Raw genomic sequence first — 17,691 nt, forward strand, 5'->3', positions numbered from 1 at the left:
TTTATCCAACCTATTAGTTCCACCACCCACACATGCGATGACATCTCCTGGTTTCAATGATGTTTCTAGAGACAATATCTCTCTCATCATCACTCAATACCTAGGTTTACCTCCACTGTATTCACATCCAGTGCCTAGCTCCACTCTTATTTCCCAGGCGCTCTCTTTTGATAACTTCTGTAACCGTAATAGCCTTTGTTTCATGCATGTTAACATTAGAAGACTCCTCCCTAAATTTGTTTTATTCACTGCTTTAGCAGATTCTGCCAAAAATTCTGACATTTTCATCCCTTACTACAACATTTTCAGACAAGATAGAACGGAAAAGGGGCCGGTGTTGCAATCTACTGCAAAGATAGCCTGCAGAGTTCTGTCCTACTATCCAGATCTGTACCCAAACAATTTGAACTTCTACTTTTAAAAATCCACCTCTCTAAAAACAAGTCTCTCTGCGTTGCCTCCTGCTATAGACCACTCTCTGCCCCCAGCTGTGCTCTGGACACCATATGTGAACTGATTGCCCCCCATCTATCTTCAGAGCTCGTGCTGCTAGGCGATCTAAACTGGAACATGCTTAACACCCCAGCCATCCTACAATCTAAGCTTGATGCCCTCAATCTCACACAAATTATCAATGAACCTACCAGGTACCACCCCAAAGCTGTAAACACGGGCACCCTCATAGATATCATCCTAACCAACTTGCCCTCTAAATACACCTCTGCTGTTTTCAACCAAGATCTCAGCGATCACTGCCTCATTGCCTGCATCCGTAATGGGTCAGCGGTCAAACGACTTCCACTCATCACTGTCAAACGCTTCCTGAAAAACTTCAGCAAGCAGGCCTTTCTAATCGACCTGGCCGGGGTATCCTGGAAGGATATTGATCTCATCCCGTCGGTAGAGGATGCCTGGTTATTTAAAAAAGAAAGCCTTCCTCACCATCTTAAATAAGCATGCCCCATTCAAAAAATTTAGAACCAGGAACAGATATTGCTCTTGGTTCTCTCCAGATCTGACTGCCCTTAACCAACACAAAAACATCCAATGGCGTTCTGCATTAGCATCGAACAGCCCTCGTGATATGCAACTTTTCAGGGAAGCTAGAAACCAATATACACAGGCAGTTAGAAAAGCCAAGGCTAGCTTTTTCTAACAGACATTTTCTTCCTGCAACACAAACTCAAAAAGTTCTGGGACACTGTAAAGTCCATGGAGAATAAGAACACCTCCTCCCACCTGCCCACTGCACTGAAGATAGGAAACACTGTCACCACCGATAAATCCACTATAATTGAGAATTTCAATAAGCATTTTTCTACAGCTGGCCATGCTTTCCACCTGGCTACCCCTACCCCGGTCAACAGCACTGCACCCCCAACAGCAACTCGCCCAAGCCTTCCCCATTTCTCCTTCTACCAAATCCAGTCAGCTGATGTTCTGAAAGAGCTGCAAAATCTGGACCCCTACAAATCAGCCGGGCTAGACAATCTGGACCCTTTCTTTCAAAAATGATCTGCCGAAATTGTTGCCACCCCTATTACTAGCCTGTTCAACCTCTCTTTCGTGTTGTCTGAGATTCCCAAAGATTGGAAAGCAGCTGCAGTCATCCCCCTCTTCAAAAGGGGAGACACTCTAGACCCAAACTGCTACAGACCTATATCTATCCTACCCTGCCTTTTTAAGGTCTTCGAATGCCAAGTCAACAAACAGATTATGGACCATTTTGAATCCCACCATACCTTCTCTGCTATGCAATCTGGTTTCAGAGCTGGTCATGGGTGCACCTCAGCCACGCTCAAGGTCCTAAACTATTTCTTAACCGCCATTGATAAGAAACAATACTGTGCAGCCGTATTCATTGTCCTGGCCAAGGCTTTCGACTCTGTCAGTTACCACATCCTCATCGGCAGACTCGACAGCCTTGGTTTCTCAAATGATTGCCTCGCCTGGTTCACCAACTACTTCTCTGATAGAGCTCAGTGTGTCAAATCGGAGGGTCTGCTGTCCGGACCTCTGGCAGTCTCTATGGGGGTGCCACAGGGTTCAATTCTTGGACCGACTCTCTTGACTGTATACATCAATGAGGTCGCTCTTGCTGCTGGTGAGTCTCTGATCCACCTCTACGCAGACGACACCATTCTGTATACTTCTGGCCCTTCTTTGGACACTGTGTTAACAACCCTCCAGGCAAGCTTCAATGCCATACAACTCTTCTTCCGTGGCCTCCAATTGCTCTTAAATACAAGTAAAACTAAATGCATGCTCTTCAACCGATCGCTACCTGCACCTACCCGCCTGTCCAACATCATGTTAGTATAATTTAATTAAGCCAATGTGCTTTCATCAATTGAAAGCCCTTCATCTATTTTATGAGAATTTGTAAGATTTCTTGTTTGCATAAAATAGACGCAGACCAGTCTTTAAATAATAGGTAATAGAATTTATTCTCGGAGCGCGCTACCACTCAAACACATGCATCAGTTTAAATACAGATCATGACGTAATTTCACTGCCTTAACCGAACCCCCTCCTGTCGACCAGGACAAAGTAAGGTGAAAAGTTCATTCTAACTTACTAACACACTCCCAGATAACCTTTGACCCCTCAACATTATCGATCACCACTGAACTGACAGTTTTAATTAACAGAAACCCTAGGAATGCACTCACTGCCTAATCTAAAAACCCCAGAGCTAAGTTTCAGGTTGGGTCAACCATAGGCTAACGACCTTATGTGTTTACACAGTCCACAACCCATTTGCCCAGTTGGAATGGTGTTCATTAACATTTTATTACTCCTTTCTCCTGTCACACAATTTCTTCTTATGAACTCATATTGCCTATTAAACATAATATAACAGAGTATAAGTTTACTTACAGTTCCATTTAAAATGATTTGTTCAGTCATATTAATCATAATTTCCTAACACATCACTACTCTGGACGGCTCTGACTTAGAATACGTGGACAACTACAAATACTTAGGTGCCTGGTTAGACTGTAAACTCTCCTTCCAGACCCATATCAAACATCTCCAATCCAAAGTTAAATCTAGAATTGGCTTCCTATTTCGCAACAAAGCATCCTTCACTCATGCTGCCAAACATACCCTTGTAAAACTGACCATCCTACCAATCCTCGACTTTGGCGATGTCATTTACAAAATAGCCTCCAATACCCTACTCAACAAATTGGATGCAGTCTATCACAGTGCAATCCGTTTTGTCACCAAAGCCCCATATACTACCCACCATTGCGACCTGTACGCTCTCGTTGGCTGGCCCCCGCTTCATACTCGTCGCCAAACCCACTGGCTCCATGTCATCTACAAGACCCTGCTAGGTAAAGTCCCCCCTTATCTCAGCTCGCTGGTCACCATAGCATCTCCCACCTGTAGCACACGCTCTAGCAGGTATATCTCTCTAGTCACCCCCAAAACCAATTCTTTCTTTGGTCGCCTCTCCTTCCAGTTCTCTGCTGCCAATGACTGGAACGAACAACAAAAATCTCTGAAACTGGAAACACTTATCTCCCTCACTAGCTTTAAGCACCAACTGTCAGAGCAGCTCACATATTACTGCACCTGTACATAGCCCACCTATAATTTTATCCCAAACAACTACCTCTTTCCCTACTGTATTTATTTTATTTATTTATTTTACTCCTTTGCACCCCATTATTTGTATTTCTACTTTGCACATTCTTCCATTGCAAATCTACCATTCCAGTGTTTTACTTGCTATATTGTATTTACTTTGCCACCATGGCCTTTTTTGCCTTTACCTCCCTTATCTCACCTCATTTGCTCAGATCGCATATAGACTTGTTTATACTGTACTATTGACTGTATGTCTGTTTTACTCCATGTGTAACTCTGTGTCGTTGTATGTGTCGAACTGCTTTGCTTTATCTTGGCCAGGTCGCAATTGTAAATGAGAACCTGTTCTCAACTTGCCTACCTGGTTAAATAAAGGTGAAATAAATAAAAATAAAATAAATGATCTCCTGTGTTAGGAACATACAGTACCATTCCACATACAGTATCCCCTACCAGTCAAAAGTTTGAACACAACTACTCATTCAAAGGATTTTCTTTAGTTTTAATATTTTCTACATTGTAGAGTAATAATAATAGTGAAGACATCAAAACAATGAAATAACACATATGGAATCATGTAGTAAACAAAAAAGTGTTAAACAAATCAAAATATATTTTACATTTGAGATTCTTCAAAGTAGCCTCTTTTTGCCTTGATGATGGCTTTGCACACTCTTGGCATTCTCTCAACCAGCTTCACCTGGAATGCTTTTCCAACAGTCTTGAAGGAGTTCCCACATATGCTGAGCACTTGTTTCCTGCCTGGTGGTGTGTTGGGTCATTGTCCCACTAAGCACAAAACAGATGTGTGTCACTACAGAATGCTGTGGTAGCCATGCAGGTTAAGTGTGCCTTGAATTCTAAATAAATCACTGACAGTGTCACCAGCAAAGCAGCCCCAAACCATCACACCTCATCCTCCATGCTTCACGGTGGAACCACACATGCGGAGATCATCCGTTCACATACTTTTCGTCTCACAAAGACACGGCGGTTGGAACAAAAAATCTCAAATTTGGACTCATCAGACAGATTTCCACCGGTCTAATGTCTATTTCTCATCTTTCTTGGCCCGAGCAAGTCTCCTCTTATTATTGGTATCCTTCAGTAGTGGTTTCTTTGCAGAAATTCGACCATGAAGGCCTGATTCACACAGTCTCCTCTGAACAAAGGCCTAATATTGTGTATAAGAGGTCATACAAGAAGTTTTGTAGTTATTGTTGTTGATGTAAAGAATATGTGTTGGTGCGTGGTGTGTAAAAAGGAGCAAACAGACTCTGCACTTGACACATTAATGAAATTGCTTATTCCAGTTACTAATAAGCATGTACCCATTAAGAAAGTGAAAATGGATAAATCGCCGTGGATTGATGAGGAATTTAATCATTTTATGGTTGAGAGGGATAAGAAAGGCAAATAAGTCTGGCTGCACAACTGATTGGCAAACGTATTGCAAATTGAAAAATCATGTGACTAAACTGAATAAAAAGAAACTACACTATGAAACAAAGATAAATTACATAAAGAATGACAGTAAAAAGCTTTGGAGCACCTTCAATAACATTTTGGGGGGAAAAGGCAAACTCATTCGTTGAATCAGATGGCTCATTCATCACAAAACCAACTGATATTGCCAATTACTTTAATGATTTTTTCATTGACAAGATTAGAAAGTTTAGGGATGCCATGCCAGCAACAAAACACATGTTATGGCTGTACACCCCCTGCTATATTGTGGATAAAGAGTTACCTGTCTAGCAGAACATCCAGGGTTTTTTAAGCTTTAGCCCCACCCATCTCTTTAAGGATTCACATGTGAGGCTGTGTACTAAACAACCAAAGAGTTCAAGATTAAAGGCTGGTTTATACTACGAGTATGAAGATAAATTTAAAACTTGTTGAGGATAGGGGGCAGTATTTTCACTTTGGATGAATTGCGTGCCCATAGTGAACTGCATCCTACTCTGTCTTAGATTGCTAATATATGCATATAAAACACTCTGAAGTTTCTAAAACTGTTAGAATTATGTCTGTGAGTATAACAGAACTCATAGGTCAGGCAATCTTCCAAACAAGAAGTGAAATTCTGAATGTGGGTCAACTTTGACGTCATCGCCCCCTCCTTTCCCAACAAGATATGGATCTGGTAGCACTTCCTACGCCTTCCACTAGATGTCCTCATTCAATAGAAAGTGGAATGGAGCATTTGCTGGGAACTTTGACCGAATGGGAGGGGAAATAGTCAGTGTCCCGACAGAATGCCATTTTCCTGTGGCGCATTTCTCTGTGGGTGCCACCATCGTTCCATTTGGCTGCAGCTGAAAACGTATGATCCGGTTGGAACGTTATTGGATATATATGAAAATAACACCCTGAAGATTGATTTTCTACTTAGTTTGACCAGTTTATTCGACCTGGAATATATCTTTTTTAAGTTTTCGTTTGAGTTGTCCTGGACCAGCAGTCAGTTTTTGGGCACGTGAGCTGAAAGTGGTAGCAAATGCAGCTACTTGGACACTAGTATTGGACATTATGGAACAAAACAACAATTTATTGTGGAACTAGGACTCCTTGCACTGCATTCTGATGAAAGATCATCAACGGTAAGGGAATATTTATGTTGTAATTTCGTATTTCTGTTGACTCCAACATGGCGGAGAAATATATTTATTTCTGAGCGGCGTCTCAGATTATTGCATGGTAGGCTTTTTCCGTCACGTTTAAAAAAAAATCTGACACAGCGGTTGCATTAAGAACCAGTGTATCTTTAATTATATGTAGAACATGTATCTTTAGTCAAAGTTTATCATGAGTATTTCTGTTATCTGGCGTAGCTTTCTATAATTCCTCTGGATATTTTGGAGGCAGTTCTGAACATGGTGTCAATGTAAACCGAGATTTGTGGATATAAATATGCATATTATCGAACAAAACATAAATGTATTGTGTAACATGTCATATGAGCAGTGACATCATAAACATTCTATTGAAATAGTAGTCTTTTGTTTAGACATGTAGCTAGCTAAACAATGAACTATAATCCCAACTCGTAACATTACTACCCTGCATGAATCTGCAGGTAGGTAACCAACCATGTTCAATGTTAGATAGCTAACATTAGGATATAACCAGCAATGCAAATGGCTCTGAGATACAAATAATATTACTACACAGATCATACACGTAATGTTAGCTAGCTAACCAACCAGCTAACGTTAGCTAGCTAGTGAACAGTACACTTTAACTTGAAATTAAAACTACTTTGTGACAAAATTAGAAGCGTGTAATAACTGAGACTGTAGCTTGCTAGACACTCTTACACGTATACATGGATGGACTCTCCCTCTCTCTCTCACGGAGGCCATGGTTGCCCTTAGTTTGAAGATGTAATCCGGACAGGTGTTTTATACCACAGCCTTCCGTGTGATCTTTTTTCAACTCTGTCTGCATATTTGCAAATCAAATGCCAGAATTTTCTCCATCTCCTTAGCTATCATACTCTAATTCCACTGATTTCAAAACTCGGTCAAATCATCAAATCAAATCAAATCAAATTTTATTTGTCACATACACATGGTTAGCAGATGTTAATGCGAGTGTAGCGAAATGCTTGTGCTTCTAGTTCCGACAATGCAGTAATAACCAACAAGTAATCTAACTAACAATACCAAAACTACTGTCTTATACACAGTGTAAGGGGATAAATAATATGTACATAAGGATATATGAATGAGTGATGGTACAGAGCAGCATAGGCAGGATACAGTAGATGGTATCGAGTACAGTATATACATGAGGTGAGTATGTAAACAAAGTGGCATAGTTAAAGTGGCTAGTGATACATGTATTACATAAGGATGCAGTCGATGATATAGAGTACAGTATATACGCATGCATATGAGATTAATAATGTAGGGTAAGTAACATTATATAAGGTAGCATTGTTTAAAGTGGCTAGTGATATATTTACATCATTTCCCATCAATTCCCATTATTAAAGTGGCTGGAGTTGAGTCAGTGTCAGTGTCAGTGTGTTGGCAGCAGCCACTCAATGTTAGTGGTGGCTGTTTAACAGTCTGATGGCCTTGAGATAGAAGCTGTTTTTCAGTCTCTCGGTCCCAGCTTTGATGCACCTGTACTGACCTCGCCTTCTGGATGATAGCGGGGTGAACAGGCAGTGGCTCGGGTGGTTGATGTCCTTGATGATCTTTATGGCCTTGCTGTAACATCGGGTGGTGTAGGTGTCCTGGAGGGCAGGTAGTTTGCCCCCGGTGATGCGTTGTGCAGACGTCACTACCCTCTGGAGAGCCTTACGGTTGTGGGCGGAGCAGTTGCCGTACCAGGCGGTGATACAGCCCGCCAGGATGCTCTCGATTGTGCATCTGTAGAAGTTTGTGAGTGCTTTTGGTGACAAACCTAATTTCTTCAGCCTCCTGAGGTTGAAGAGGCGCTGCTCTGCCTTCCTCACGATGCTGTCTGTGTGAGTGGACCAATTCAGTTTGTCTGTGATGTGTATGCAGAGGAACTTAAAACTTGCTACCCTCTCCACTACTGTTCCATCGATGTGGATAGGGGGGTGTTCCCTCTGCTGTTTCCTGAAGTCCACAATCATCTCCTTAGTTTTGTTGACGTTGACTGTGAGGTTATTTTCCTGACACCACACTCCGAGGGCCCTCACCTCCTCCCTGTAGGCCGTCTCGTCGTTGTTGGTAATCAAGCCTACCACTGTTGTGTCGTCCGCAAACTTGATGATTGAGTTGGAGGCGTGCGTGGCCACGCAGTCGCGGGTGAACAGGGAGTACAGGAGAGGGCTCAGAATGCACCCTTGTGGGGCCCCAGTGTTGAGGATCAGCGGGGTGAAGATGTTGTTGCCTACCCTCACCACCTGGGGGCGGCCCGTCAGGAAGTCCAGTACCCAGTTGCACAGGGCGGGGTCGAGACCCAGGGTCTCGAGCTTGATGACGAGCTTGGAGGGTACTATGGTGTTGAATGCCGAGCTGTAGTCGATGAACAGCATTCTCACATAGGTATTCCTCTTGTCCAGATGGGTTAGGGCAGTGTTCAGTGTGGTTGAGATTGCATCGTCTGTGGACCTATTTGGGCGGTAAGCAAATTGGAGTGGGTCTAGGTTGTCGGGTAGGGTGGAGGTGATATGGTCCTTGACTAGTCTCTCAAAGCACTTCATGATGACGGAAGTGAGTGCTACGGGGCGGTAGTCGTTTAGCTCAGTTACCTTAGCTTTCTTGGGAACAGGAACAATGGTGGCCCTCTTGAAGCATGTGGGAACAGCAGACTGGTATAGGGATTGATTGAATATGTCCGTAAACACACCGGCCAGCTGGTCTGCGCATGCTCTGAGGGCGCGGCTGGGGATGCCGTCTGGGCCTGCAGCCTTGCGAGGGTTAACACGTTTAAATGTCTTACTCACCTCGGCTGCAGTGAAGGAGAGTCCGCATGTTTTCGTTGCAGGCCGTGTCAGTGGCACTGTATTGTCCTCAAAGCGGGCAAAAAAGTTATTTAGTCTGCCTGGAAGCAGGACATCCTGGTCTCTGACTGGGCTGGATTTCATCTTGTAGTCCGTGATTGACTGTAGACCCTGCCACATGCCTCTTGTGTCTGAGCCGTTGAATTGAGATTCTACTTTGTCTCTGTACTGACGCTTAGCTTGTTTGATAGCCTTGCGGAGGGAATAGCTGCACTGTTTGTATTCGGTCATGTTACCAGTCACCTTGCCCTGATTAAAAGCAGTGGTTCGCGCTTTCAGTTTCACGTGAATGCTGCCATCAATCCACGGTTTCTGGTTAGGGAATATTTTAATCGTTGCTATGGGAACGACATCTTCAACGCACGTTCTAATGAACTCGCACACCGAATCAGCGTATTTGTCAATATTGTTATCTGACGCAATACGAAACATGTCCCAGTCCACGCGATGGAAGCAGTCTTGGAGTGTGGAGTCAGCTTGGTCGGACCAGCGTTGGACAGACCTCAGCGTGGGAGCCTCTTGTTTTAGTTTCTGTCTGTAGGCAGGGATCAACAAAATGGAGTCGTGGTCAGCTTTTCCGAAAGGAGGGCGGGGCAGGGCCTTATATGCGTCGCGGAAGTTAGAGTAACAATGATCCAAGGTTTTTCCACCCCTGGTTGCGCAATCGATATGCTGATAAAATTTAGGGAGTCTTGTTTTCAGATTAGCCTTGTTAAAATCCCCAGCTACAATGAATGCAGCCTCCGGATAAATGGATTCCAGTTTGCAAAGAGTCAAATAAAGTTTGTTCAGAGCCATCGGTGTGTCTGCTTGGGGGGGGGGGATATTTACGGCTGTGATTATAATCGAAGAGAATTCTCTTGGTAGATAATGCGGTCTACATTTGATTGTGAGGAATTCTAAATAGGTGAACAGAAGGATTTGAGTTCCTGTATGTTTCTTTCATCACACCATGTCTCGTTAGCCATAAGGCATACGCCCCCGCCCCTCTTCTTACCAGAAATATGTTTGTTTCTGTCGGCGCGATGCGTGGAGAAACCCGCTGGCTGCACCGCCTCCGATAGCGTCTCTCCAGTGAGCCATGTTTCCGTGAAGCAAAGAACGTTACAGTCTCTGATGTCCCTCTGGAATGCTACCCTTGCTCGGATTTCATCAACCTTGTTGTCAAGAGACTGGACATTGGCGAGAAGAATGCTAGGGAGTGGTGCACGATGTGCCCGTCTCCGGAGTCTGACCAGAAGGCCGCCTCGTTTCCCTCTTTTTCGGAGTCGTTTTTTTGGGTCGCTGCATGGGATCCATTCCGTTGTCCTGGGTGAAAGGCAGAACACAGGATCCGCGTCGCGAAAAACATATTCTTGGTCGTACTGATGGTGAGTTGACGCTGATCTTATATTCAGTAGTTCTTCTCGACTGTATGTAATGAAACCTAAGATGACCTGGGGTACTAATGTAAGAAATAACACGTAAAAAAACAAAACACTGCATAGTTTCCTAGGAACGCGAAGCGAGGCGGCCATCTCTGTCGGCGCCGGCAGGTAGTGGAGAGCAACACTTATGAAGTTCTACTTTGTGAGGTCTTTCAAAAATATCTGCGTTAGAAAGGATTACCTACACATACTGACCAGCTCATATTATAGACAGAAGCCTGCTACATGGCAGACCAATCCGAACTCATCTATCGGCATGTCCAGCCTACTCATTATCTCAGCCAGTTATGGCTAGCGGGAAGGTTGCTGCCTTCTCCATGGCTAAACCATCTAGACTCGTAATTTAACAATTGTATTCATATTTACAGATGGCATACACCTGCCTAAGACCATGTTAGCCTACTGAGCTAAAGAATAGGCAATATTTCTGGAAGCTTACATGAGGTTTCTTGCTGCAATGTGTACCACTACCAGTGTGTGAGATGAGAATGGAGAAAGATAGTGTGTGTGTGTGTGTGTGTGTGTGTGTGTGTGTGTGTGTGTGTGTGTGTGTGTGTGTGTGTGTGTGTGTGTGTGTGTGTGTGTGTGTGTGTGTGTGTTTCCAGGGGCACATGGTCTCCACTGTTTAATGTGTTTTATGGAGCTTCTCACCTGTTCATTATGGTCTGTGAGTCTCTGAGAGCTCATTAGTGTAGCCTTTGAGCTCCGGACTCACAGACTCCTTATTAACGACACACCTATAAACTTAGCCTGTTAGCCTGGAAGCCTGTTAGCCTTCTATCCCGTTAGCCTGCTAGCGACACGCCTATAAACTAACCTGCTTGCTTGTTAGCGACACCTATAAAAACTGCTAGACTGTTAGAGCAGCCATATATTTTTGCTTCTAGCATCATTAAATACAGTGTTGTTTCAGTATGCTAGTTATCAAATCAAATTGTATTTGTCACATGTTAGATACTATTGTTTTAACACAGTGATCTGATTAGCTGATAGGATCGTTAAACCCAGCTAGCCTGTTAGCAGCCTAGCATAATATTAGCACCTTGTTTAACTTGGTCGTGATTTTATGAATGGCTTGCTTTATTAAACACACCATGCTATTTTAGCATTACATGGTTAGCTTCATTAGAAACTGTTTTGTACTAACACAGTAGCCTAATGGTAATAGCAATAGGTTTAATTGAACTCAGTTCTAACACTAATAGCAGCTAGCTTAATTGAACACTGTAGAAACGCTAACAGCAGCTAGTTTCATTGCACACTATTGTAATCCTAATAGCAACTGGCTACATTGAACACTGTTGTAACACTAATATAATTTAGCTTCATTGAACAGGTAATGCTAATAGCAGCTAGCTTCATTGAATACTGTTGTATCGCTAATAGCAGCTAGCTTGATTGAACACTTGTAACTCTAGTAGCATCTAGCCTCCTTGAACACTGTTGTAGTGCTAATAGCAGCTAGCTTGATTGAACACTTGTAACGCTAGTAGCATCTAGCCTCCTTGAACACTGTTGTAGTGCTAATAGCAGCTAGCTTGATTGATTGAACACTGTTGTAACACTAATAGCATCCAGCCTCATTGAACACTGTTGAAGCGCTAATAGCATCTATCCTCATTGAACACTGTTGTAGTGCTAATATCATCTAGCCTCATTGAACACTGTTGTTAACAGCTGTTGTTAAATAGCTGTTGTTAATATGAGGCAGTCTCAGTCTGGTGTTAAAACTCTCACACTCACAGAAGCACTCACCTGATTATTAAAACCCTGTTATTTGTTAGTGGTCATTGGTTAAAGTTCAGTCTTTATTTTTCAACCTCTGTGTCTCTCTCTCTCTCTCTCCAGGACTCGTGTGAGATGGCACCCCCCACACCCCCAGAGGAAGTTGACCCCTCCCCTCGCAGAAAACGTGGCAGGCGGAAAATGGAGCCTCTGGAGCCGAAGGACCCCAACATGGAGGCAAGGACTCCACTTAGCGTGCCTGAATAACAATAACAATAAGATGGTCATTCAGCAAAGACAGACAGGCAAACAGGCAAACAGACAGGCAGGCAGGCAGGCAGGCAGGCAGACAGACAGACAGACAGACAGACAGACAGACAAAAGTAGCTAACATGCGTGTGTGTGTGTGCAGGGGGAAGGCAGCAGGCTGCGCAGAAGGCCGGTTCCCAGAGAGACCTTTCAGGCTGGAGATCCTTTTTACATCAGCAGGAGACAGAGAGACAAGTGGATCAACTGCTGGAGTAGAGAGGTAGGAGAGAGAGGGAGGAGGGAGAGATAGAGGGAGAGAAAGAGGAAGAGGAGGGAGAGAGAGAGGGAGAGGAGGGAGAGAGGAAGGGATTGAGAGTACTTACGTGTGTGTATGTGAGGTTAACTAGTTCCAGATACAGTGGTGTAGTATTGCAGCCAGCTGTGGTCTCAGTCCTCTACAATACAGCCGTCTCATTCACAACCCAATATATTAACTACCTGCTCAAACTGCACAGACAGGGGAGGGAGAGTTTGTGTGTGCGTTTCATTAGAACATATGTTCAGTCAAATAGTTGTCTGTGTAAATCACACACCTCACTACTGACCAATTACAGACAGAGAGATAGAGAGAGAGAGTTTCTGAGCTCTGATGTCTGGTGTGTAAGTGAAACATGTTGTTATTCTGATCAGTATGAATTTCCAAGTTGTATTAGTTGTACTGTATACATCGTTGTAAATGGCAGTAGAATATAATGAAGATTTTAGCATAAGTATAATGCAGGAAGGCACAATTTATAATCCAATATTTACACACGTTTTGGGGAAGGGGAGGTGGGGTGGTGTATGTGTGTGTGTGTGACTTTGTTAGGCAGCAAAAAAAAAATATATGTATTTTTTATATATTACAGTATACTTAAATATCCCAAAAATTCACATAACATACTTCAAATACCAGATGGATTTTCTATTATATCTTAAGTCAATACACTTATTAAAAGTGTACTTTAAATTCATTGTTTAATGTTTTAAAACTGGTTGAGGATAGGGGGCAGTATTTTCACTTTGGATGAATTGCGTGCCCATAGTGAACTGCATCCTACTCTGTCCTAGATTGCTAATATATTATTATTACTATTGGATAGAAAACACTCTGAAGTTTATAAAACTGTTAGAATTATGTCTGTGAGTATAACAGAACTCATAGGTCAGGCAATCTTCCAAACAAGAAGTGAAATTCTGAATGTGGGTCAACTTTGACGTCATCGCCCCTTCCTTTCCCAACAAGATATGGATCTGGTAGCACTTCCTACGCCTTCCACTAGATGTCCTCATTCAATAGAAAGTGGAATGGAGCATTTGCTGGGAACTTTGACCGAATGGGAGGGGAAATAGTCAGTGTCCCGACAGAATGCCATTTTCCTGTGGCGCATTTCTCTGTGGGTGCCACCATCGTTCCATTTGGCTGCAGCTGAAAACGTATGATCCGGTTGGAACGTTATTGGATATATATGAAAATAACACCCTGAAGATTGATTCTCTACTTAGTTTGACCAGTTCATTCGACCTGGAATGCATATTTTTGAAGTTTTCGTGTGAGTTGTTCTGGACCAGCAGTCAGTTTTTGGGCACGTGAGCTGAAAGTGATAGTAAATGCAGCTAGTTGGACACTAGTATTGGACATTATGGAACAAAACAACGATTTATTGTGGAACTAGGACTCCTTGCACTGTATTCTGATGAAAGATCATCAAAGGTTAAGGGAATATTTATGTTGTAATTTCGTATTTCTGTTGACTCCAACATGGCGGAGAAATACTTTTACGTCTGAGTGCTGTCTCAGATTATTGCAATGTTAGGCTTTTTTCGTAACGTTTTTAAAAATCTGACACAGCGGTTGCATTAAGAACTAGTGTATATTTAATTATATGTAGAACATGTATCTTTAGTCAATGTTTATGATGAGTATTTCTGTTATCTGGCGTAGCTTTCTATAATTCCTCCGGATATTTTGGAGGCAGTTCTGAACATGGTGTCAATGTAAACCGAGATTTGTGGATATAAATATGCATATTATCGAACAAAACATAAATGTATTGTGTAACATGTCATATGAGTGTCATCTGATGAAGATTTTCAAAAGGTTAGTGATTCATTTTATCTCTAATCCTGCTTTTGTGACTCTATCTTTGGCTGGAAAAAATGGCTGGGTTCTCCCTTTGATTTGGTGGTGGTCTAATATGTTGTGTTTTCGCTGTAAAACATTTTAAAAATCAGACATGATGGGTAGATGAACAAGATGTTTATCTTTCATTTGAGGTATTGGACTTGTTAATGTGTGAAAGTTAAATATTTCTAAAGAATATGTTTGAATTCCCTGCGCCAACTTTTCAGCTGAATGGGGGGGTGGGGGGGGGGGGGGTGGAGTTCCCCTCCCTTCATTCTCACAGCCACCCTCCCTTCATTCTCACAGCCACCCTCCCTTCATTCTCACAGCCACCTTCCCTTCATTCTCACAGCCACCTTCCCTTCATTCTCACAGCCACCCTCCCTTCATTCTCACAGCCACCCTCCCTTCATTCTCACAGCCACCCTCCCTTCATTCTCACAGCCACCCTCCCTTCATTCTCAAAGCCACCCTCCCTTCATTCTCACAGCCACCTTCCCTTCATTCTCACAGCCACCTTCACTTCATTCTCACAGCCACCCTACCTTCATTCTCACAGCCACCCTCCCTTCATTCTCACAGCCACCCTCCCTTCATTCTCACAGCCACCCTCCCTTCATTCTCACAGCCACCCTCCCTTCATTCTCACAGCCACCTTCCCTTCATTCTCACAGCCACCCTCCCTTCATTCTCACAGCCACCCTCCCTTCATTCTCACAGCCACCCTCCCTTCATTCTCACAGCCACCCTCCCTTCATTCTCACAGCCACCCTCCCTTCATTCTCACAGCCACCCTCCCTTCATTCTCACAGCAAAAAAAATACAACTGCACTTTATTGCCCCCCGACCAAAAGGTGTTCAAAAGTCAACAAATTATAAAATACAAAATCTCTGCTTTAAATAAGAAGATAGAAATGGTATACATTAGTAAAATCCCAAACCTTCCACCAAAAAATAATGAAATAACAAACCAAACAACCAAAAAATCCAAGCTCTCCTCAACAGTGCAATACATTTATAAAAAATTACACAATATCAAGACATTTCTATAAAATATACCAATAAAGAGAAGCAAGAGGGTAATGTTCTCTGTGTGTGTATACTGTATGTAAGGTGAGCGAGTGGGAGTTGGTGCAAGTAGGTGTGAAGAGTCACTGAAAATAGTCTCTAATGTGCAGGTGATTGTCTTTGGTCTGTTGCACAATCGGATGCTCTCGGAAGGGCTGCTGTGGACTGTTTCTCCGGTTTTCGTTCTGACGGTGCTTTTTCTCCCCATTGGCCCTTCTCCTCCGGTCTGCTGACGTTATCAGCTCCTCAAACCCAGGGAAGATCCAGGGTGGGGAGGTTATTAAAAAGACATCGGGGTCCTCTGGGTCTGTCTCCACATTGGCCATCATATCTTAAGTTGCCCTCGCAAATCGCTGCTTCTCTTCTGCTGAGAGTTATTTTGGCCAGATGGCCAGAGCCTGTGGAATTACAGGAGACAATCAGATATTCTCTTCAGCTGAGAGTTATTTTGGCCAGATGGCCAGAGCCTGTGGAATTACAGGAGACAATCAGATATTCTGCACAATAAACAAACGGTCTTGAACACTGGAATCTCAAAACAAAACAAGCACACCCTAAAAACTCAGCGCCGTATTTACAGTGGGGCAAAAAAGTATTTAGTCAGCCACCAATTGTGCAAGTTCTCCCACTTCAAAAGATGAGAAAGGCCTGTAATTTTCATCATAGGTACACTTCAACTATGACAGACAAAATGAGAAAAAAATTCCAGAAAATCACATTGTAGGATTTTTAATGAATTTATTTGCAAATTATGGTGGAAAATAAGTATTTGGTCACCTACAAACAAGCAAGATTTCTGGCTCTCACAGACACTTTTTTATTGTTTACTCCATGTGTAACTCTGTGTTGTTGTCTGTTCACACTGGTATGATTTATCTTGGCCAGGTTGCAGTTGTAAATGAGAACTTGTTCTCAACTGGCCTACCTGGTTAAATAAAGGTGAAATAAAAAAATAAAAAAAAATAAAAAAGTCCTCTTCTGGCTAATAATCAAATAATAATAATCACAGTTGAAACTGGAGCAGCAGCACGGCCAGGTGGACTGGGGACAGCAAGGAGTCATCATGCCAGGTAGTCCTGAGGCATGGTCCTAGGGCTCAGGTCCTCCGAGAGAGAGAAAGAGAGAATTAGAGAGAGCATACTTAAATTCACACAGGACACTGGATAGGACAGGAGAAGTACTCCAGATATAACAAACTGACCCTAGCCCCCCGACACATAAACTACTGCAGCATAAATACTGGAGGCTGAGAGGAGGGGTCAGGAGACACTGTGGCCCCATCCGATGATACCCCCGGACAGGGCCAAACAGGAAGGATATAACCCCACCCACTTTGCCAAAGCACAGCCCCCACACCACTAGAGGGATATCTTCAACCACCAACTTACCATCCTGAGACAAGGCCGATGATAGCCCACAAAGATCTCCGCCACGGCACAAAAGTTTGCATCTCTCACATGGGTAGGCAGTCCATTCCATAAAAATGGAGCTCTATAGGAGAAAGCCCTGCCTCCAGCTGTTTGCTTAGAAATTCTAGGGATAATTAGAAGGCCTGCGTCTTGTGACTGTAGCGTACATGTAGGTATGTACGGCAGGACCAAATCAGAGAGATAAGTAGGAGCAAGCCCATGTAATGCTTTGTAGGTTAGCAGTAAATCCTTGAAATCAGCCCTTGCCTTGACAGGAAGCCAGTGTAGGGAGGCTAGCACTGGAGTAATATGATCACATTTTTTGGTTCTAGTCAGGATTCTAGCAGCCGTATTTAGCACTAACTGAAGTTTATTTAGTGCTTTATCCGGGTAGCCAGAAAGTAGAGCATTGCAGTAGTCTAACCTAGAAGTGACAAAAGCATGGATACATTTTTCTGCATCATTTTTGGACAGAAAGTTTCTGATTTTTGCAATGATACTTAGATGGAAAAAAGCTGTCCTTGAAACAGTCTTGATATATTTGTCAAAAGAGAGATCAGGGTC

General features: G+C 43.0%; 1 protein-coding gene across 9 annotated transcripts in view; it reads left to right on the plus strand.

Annotated features, from left to right (window-relative positions):
* The window catches only part of LOC110531067 (DNA (cytosine-5)-methyltransferase 3A), a 90,842-nt gene that overhangs the window by 11,170 nt on the left and 61,981 nt on the right, over positions 1-17,691 (plus strand). For 5 of the 9 annotated variants that reach the window (XM_036984551.2, XM_090242406.1, XM_036984554.2 and 2 more), the window contains one exon: positions 12,361-12,474. In XM_036984551.2, the coding sequence (XP_036840446.1) occupies positions 12,361-12,474 (114 nt within the window). Of the gene's footprint in view, positions 1-12,360; positions 12,475-12,649; positions 12,767-17,691 lie in introns of all 9 variants that reach the window. The other 4 variants (XM_090242407.1, XM_036984548.2, XM_036984549.2 and 1 more) reach the window with 1 other exon arrangement.

This window comes from Oncorhynchus mykiss, chromosome 8 (genome assembly GCF_057628025.1).
Source record: "Oncorhynchus mykiss isolate SJ-2025 chromosome 8, ASM5762802v1, whole genome shotgun sequence".
Classification (NCBI taxonomy): domain Eukaryota; kingdom Metazoa; phylum Chordata; class Actinopteri; order Salmoniformes; family Salmonidae; genus Oncorhynchus; species Oncorhynchus mykiss.